General features: G+C 44.4%; 1 protein-coding gene across 1 annotated transcript in view; it reads right to left on the reverse strand.

Annotated features, from left to right (window-relative positions):
• The window catches only part of CPNE8 (copine 8), a 249,780-nt gene extending 248,842 nt beyond the window's left edge, over positions 1–938 (reverse strand). The window contains 2 exon segments of the mRNA XM_059082256.2: positions 344–801; positions 804–938. Coding sequence (XP_058938239.1) covers positions 344–801; positions 804–938 — 593 coding nt within the window.
• Between the last annotated feature and the right edge of the window lie 5,519 nt (positions 939–6,457).

Here is a 6,457-nt window from a genome sequence, read left to right on the forward strand (position 1 = left end):
ATCACCCAACCCCACAGCTCGGGGGTGCGACATGAAAAAGGGCTTGTAAAGTGGGCAGCGGCCAGGGATTCCCGCCGCTGAGTCACAGCCCAGCCAACTTTTACAGCATTTCCCAGAAAGAAAATGAAGTCTCAGTCCCGTAGCCCACACTCGCTCCTAGTTGCGGCTGTCCGCTCTGTCACTCGACCCGGCGGTGACTCGAGACCCACAACTGGGCTATTTACCACTCACTGCGCAACTTCACACCCGTGCAAAACCTCGGGGTACCCTGAGCGCTTGCCAAGCGCTACTGACCGGGTAGATGGGAGGGCAGAAGGAGGGAGGGGGAGGGCTGCGTCCTCACCTGCAGGACACGGACACCTCCACTCGTGTGGCCGGGATGGCCGCGCTCAGCTGGTTTAAATCCCCGAGGCCGGCGGTGCTGGTGTAGCGGCTGTCCATCTTGGAGGTAGGCGCCGTGGGCTTGTCTGGCGCCCACATCCAGAGCTCCGGCCGACTGAAGGCTCCTAGCCCAGCTCCCGACAGTCGGGGCTGGGGGTTGAGGGTGGAGGCAGAGGAAGAAGGCGGAGGCAGCCCGCGGGAAGTGGGAGGGAGGGGAGAGGCGGACCTCAGCGCAAAGCCGCGAAGCAGCAGCAAGCCAGGCCTGCACAAGCTGAAGCTGCCGGGCAAGTGGCGCACCGGGCTCTCAGCTTCCCTGCCCCCTCCTTGCAGGCAGCAGCCCCGGCTGAGGACACTCCGCGATCCTTTCCCGGCTCTGAGCGTCAGGCTCTGCCGAGCCACCGGGCAGCCTGGCGGGATGGGTGTGGCAGCAGACCCAGAGCCCAACCGTCTAGTAGAGCAAGCCCCGCCCAGTTTGGAGTGCGGTTAGGGTTTTGTCTCCGCCTCTTCACACCCACGACCGTGCCTAAATCCCGCATCATAAGCCCACCCCTTCCCATCCAGCGGTGATCCTCACCTCGCCCTCGGAGTCCACGGGAGGTTCCCCCCACTACGCCATAGGACAGACGAGCCGAGTCCCCGCTTCCGGACTGTCCACCCGCGGCCACTTAAGGATTGGGGAGGATGAGACGGACTGGGGGACGATCTCCAACCTTATGTATGCGGTGGTAAAGTAAGAGATCAATATATGGAACAGGACGAGAGCAGGGTAGACCTAAGGTGGAGGGGAAAAAAACTATATGGGATTTAAGGGAGCCATCTGGTTTCCCTCTTCCCTCAGTTCTTCGGAACATGGGGGTCTAAAGGTGACAATCCTTCTACCTTTGGGGCTCTTCTGCGCCCCCTCGTTTCCAAAATAAATGGAAGTTACGCTCTAAAACCTGAATCACAGCCACAAAACAGACCTCCCTCACTCCGACTCTCACCCAGCAAGACCTGAACGAACCTGGACGGATAACAGCAGAACTGAGCCGGAGTGAACGCCGTGTTTGGAAACTGGATTCTGGGGCCGCCAGACTCGTGCCAGCTGCAAAAGCCACGGGTTTTACCCGCCGCTCCCTTCCATTACAGCGACCTTTATTACAGGCACCTTCCCTCCAGCGTCACCCGAGCGCCTGAGGGGCCCCGGACGCTCACCACCAGGGGGAGACAGAGATCAGGACGCGGAGTACCGCGAAGCAGGAGAGGGGATATGGGGGAAACGGAGGGTTATGAGTATCCACCTTCCTTTAAAGCGCCAAAGCACTGAGTTGTCCGTTGGCAGGACTAACTCAGGGAGGAACCGTTTTCGTGATTTGAGGGCCTACCCCACGTTGGTTGTAACATTTTAATACAATTGGAGCCACCTGCGTAGAGAATCTATAGAGTTGCAGGTGAGGATGTGTGGGTGCAGTCTTGAGGCTTTGCGCTGCCAAAAATCCTTACCACGTTTCATTCTTGGTTTCCTTCCTGATCTCCCCACCCACCACTTGTAACACTTTAGTCTAGAGTTTTTTGTTTCCCTTTCCCTATTGGAAAATGTCCTAAAACTCCAGATATTTCTGTTATGCTGCCCAAAATTAGCTTGGGGGAAGAGACCTAAGTATATTTTTTAAGCTAACCATACTTTTATTTTACAGAAGCCTACTGAAGAAATAAAAGTAAGACCTATTATGTGTCTAGTAATCATGAAAATATGTGTTAGGTGAGCCGATGCGGATTGTGAAAGAATTCACAGAAATATTAGCAAGAGAAGAAAAGAAAGTTTTTATTCACTTTCCAAGGGAGGAAAGGGGCCAGACTCAGAGTAGCATCGGCACCAAAGGGTGGAGGTTTGAGCCTTTTACTGGGCTTCACAGGACAAGGTGCAGGAAAAGGGGGTGGGTTTATGTCTATTCTGGTCCACAGCAGTACCCGGGCCGGCTGTGTCTCTGTAGGGTGTGGCTTTTCAGAGAATATACTTGCAGTCTTCAGTAATTTTCCAGTTCTTGGGTGTCTGAAAGAGACTTAATAGGGGCCTTTGACAGGTGTTACTCCATTTTGAATCAAGTTAGATGGGTTTACAATATGTTCTTGTAAAATTCTTAAGAAAGGCACCTTTTAAAGACTTTTAAAAACATCTTTATTGGAGTATACTTGCTTTACAATGTTGTGTTAGTTTCTGCTGTATTACAAAGTGAATCAGCTATACATATATATATATATCCCCATATCCCCTCCCTCTTGCATCTCCCTCCCACCCTCCCTATCCCACCCCTCTAGGTGGAAACACAGCAGGGAGCTGATCTCCCTGTGTGATGCAGCTGCTTCCCACTAGCTATCTATTTTACATTTGGTAGTGTATATTTGTCCATGCCACTCTCTCACTTCATCCCAGCTTACCCTTCCCCCTCCCCGCTTCCTCAAGTGCATTCTCTACGTCTGTGTCTTTATTCCTGTCCTGTCCCTAGGTTCGTCAGAACAATTTTTTTTTTTTAGATTCCATATATATGTGTTAGCATACAGTATTTGTTTTTCTCTTCTGACTTACTTCACTCTGTATGACAGACTCTAGGTCCATCCACCTCACTACAAATAACTCAATTTTGTTTCTTTTTATGGCTGAGTAATATTCCATTGTATATATGTGCCACATCTTATCTATCCATTCATCTATCTATGGACACTTAGGTTGCTTCCATGTCCTGGCTATTGAAAATAGTGCTGCAATGAACATTGTGGTACATGACTGTTTTTCGATTATGGTTTTCTCAGGGTATATGCCCAGTAGTGGGATTGCTGGGTCATATGGTAGTTCTATTTTTAGTTTTTTAAGGAACCTCCATACTGTTCTCCATAGTGGCTGTACCAATTTACATTCCCAACAATAGTGCAAGAGGGTTCCCTTTTCTCCACACCCTCTCCAGCATTTACTGTTTGTAGGTTTTTTGATGATGGTCATTCTGACCGGTGTGAGGTGATACCTCATTGTAGTTTTGATTTGCATTTCTCCTAAAAACATTTAAAGGATTTCAAGGAATGTAGGGTTTATTCTGTGAAAGTTCTTAATGTTAACTAGTTATCATTGGATAATCGTATTCAGATGAACATCTAACTCTAGAAGAGTTGTAAACTGCCATTTTCCCTGTTAGATAAAGAATTTTAGAATTTCATCTTTGACTCTTCTTTTTGCATAAAGTACGTTGCCCTGTCAGATTAGTTATTTGAAACCAATGCAAAGTATTTATTGGACATTTCCATGAGGAAGTGACATTTTAGATAGGCCATAAGGGATGAATAGGAGTTTGACTAAGTAATGATGGAATAAAGAAGATGTGTATATATATATATCGATATATATATATTTTTTTTTCAAGCTTCAAGGAGGAGAGGTGCATAGTAGGGTAGAATGGTTCAGGGAAGGCCATGTGATTGAATTATAGAGAATGTGGATCCCCTTTAGTAATTTGAGCTATATAAGTAATTTAAAATTATTACTTGGCAGATAAGTGGCACTTCTTGGAATGCTACTTTGGGTAGCTTACATGAGCAAATAGAGCTAGAGAAATTAACCATCATCACCAAATTATTATTGTCACCTTAAGCATTATTACTTTTTATAAATGTTTTCAGCTGCCAAATTTACCTAAAGTTTCTTCAAGTAGCTTTTCACTAAATCTGCTAATTCAGAGAGTTTGATTTTTCAAAGCTGCTGTAAGAAATCCATTTTTAAGAATGAATCAGAAAGGACAGGCCTAAAATATTCTCCAACTTATTGAAAGAATATAGGAAAGTAAACATTCTTATAAAAGGATTATAAAATTAAAATATTTTGCTGGTACAGGAGCCTTCCTAAGTGCCCAAAATAGACTAGATTGTAGTCTATTTTTACCTTTAACTATCGTAATTAGAATAATTATTGTGTGACAACTTGCTTAATACCTATTGCCCCTGCTAGACTTTGGATTTCAAGAGCATAAGGAGCATATCTTCTTCACTGATTATCTCCTCTGCCCAGCATACTGACTGATGTGAGTCAGGTGCTGTGTGGCCAGCAACTGTTGAAAGTATCAAAATTTGCTTTGATATATTGAGTCCAAGTGAGAGCTGAGCACTCAGGTGGAATGTACAGCAGACATTAGGAGCTATGATGAGGAAACAGGATTGTTGAGGTTGGAGTCAATAGCTTAGAGTTAGAGTTGGAGCCAAGCATATGGGTGACACTACAGGGAAAAAGGAAAAAGGAATAAAAATAAGAATCAAGTAGGATGAGCATCCACCCTGGAGAAAAGAAGACAAGGAAGTGTCCCACCAAGGAAGTGGGTGGGGAAGAAGCACTTGAACAAATAGGAGAGAAAAAACCCAAGATAAAGATACTAAGGAAAAGGAAGAAGAGGCTTTCAGGGAGAAAGAGACCAACAGGATCATTGCAGCAGGTGCTGCAGAGGCCACATTACTGCCTTGTTTTTTTTTTCTGGCTGTGGGCTTGTTTCTGGCTGTGGGCTTGCCTCATTCTTTCTTGGACAATTACCAGTATTACAGAATACTCTAAAGATTTTCAGTTATTATTCCAGGTCTGTTTTTCAGACTCTTCTGCTGCAGTGCTCCCAGCAGCTCACCTTTAGCCCTACTCCAGTGCCTTGAGCCTGAAGCCTACCCTATTTCAGAAGTCATCAGTGCAAAAAATAGGTATCTAGTAAGCAATTGCATTGCTGAGGACCTCATACAGAAACAATGGTATTTTATGGCCATAATGTGTAAGGAACTAATGCCTAATTTTCAAACCTGATTTAGACCTTTCCTAAACCAGGGCAGATAAACATTAATTAGTATGTGGTCAGAGTATACTCTGGTTTCTTTCCTGCTTGGACAATTAGAATGTGCAACCATGGAAAAAAATGAAAGTTTTGTTGGAAACTGGAGAGACACACAAAGAGAAAAGTATATAAATCTTAAGTATTTAATAACTTAGTGAAATTAACATTTGGGGGGATAACCCAGCCTTTTGATATATTTTAAAATAGTTATTTCAATGAGACAATGCTAAAATTTTGCTGAAACTTTCCCTAACTGCCTAAGAGATTTGGTCAGAATTTTGTAATTCACAAAACTTTTTCATACCTTAATAATTGCTGTTATATGTACCATGATTTGTCACAGTAGATGGAGTATTTTCTATTCAAGTTCAAATAATTAAATCATCGTGTTTCTCAAGTGAGTCTCTTAGAATGTTGTAAGGTTAATAGAAATAAACATGGGGTTTTAGTTGTTAGGTGCTCAGGAAAAGTTCCCATAGACCCTGAAAGTGATAATCCTGTTGTAAAAAGAAGGACTTTAGTTATTTATTCTATGAAACTGTGTTGCAGTTTAGTTTTTGCTTTAATGAAAGATAATTTATGGCATTTATTAAGCTCCTCCTTAGTTAAAATTCATCTACCAAGAGCTGTCCAAGGAACAATTATCTTTAAGTTTCAACATCATAACATGTCCCTGTTTTTGCCTATTGACGTTGAGGGACCAAACTCCCATAGATACTTTTGGCAAATAGCATTGATGCTGCTAAAGAGATTCATAGTAGGAAAGCATTCTGTTGAGACCCACATCTTAATGACTGGAGTCAAGTTTTTGTATTTTATGGTCTTGTTTTGCAAATATAGACAGTAAAATAAAGTAAAGCATTAGCCCACTTAAGTCACTGTGTCTCTGGACTTTTCAAATGCTATTCTGATCAGTCCACGTCACTGAAAATTATCTTGGTGAATTAGGAGATTTTTTTTTTTGCGGTATGCAGGCCTCTCACTGCTGTGGCCTCTCCGGTTGCGGAGCACAGGCTCCGGACGCGCAGGCTCAGCAGCCATGGCTCACGGGCCCAGCCGCTCCGCGGCATGTCGGATCTTCCCAGACCGGGACGCAAACCCGCGTCCCCTGCATCGGCAGGCGGACTCTCAACCACTGCGCCACCAGGGAAGCCCCGAATTAGGAGATTTGAATTTTAGAGTCCTACATTTAACTCAGCAATAGTTTACTAATGAAGTAATTTGAGACTTCCTTTAAAAACACT

This window comes from Kogia breviceps, chromosome 12 (assembly GCF_026419965.1).
Source record: "Kogia breviceps isolate mKogBre1 chromosome 12, mKogBre1 haplotype 1, whole genome shotgun sequence".
NCBI lineage: Eukaryota > Metazoa > Chordata > Mammalia > Artiodactyla > Physeteridae > Kogia > Kogia breviceps.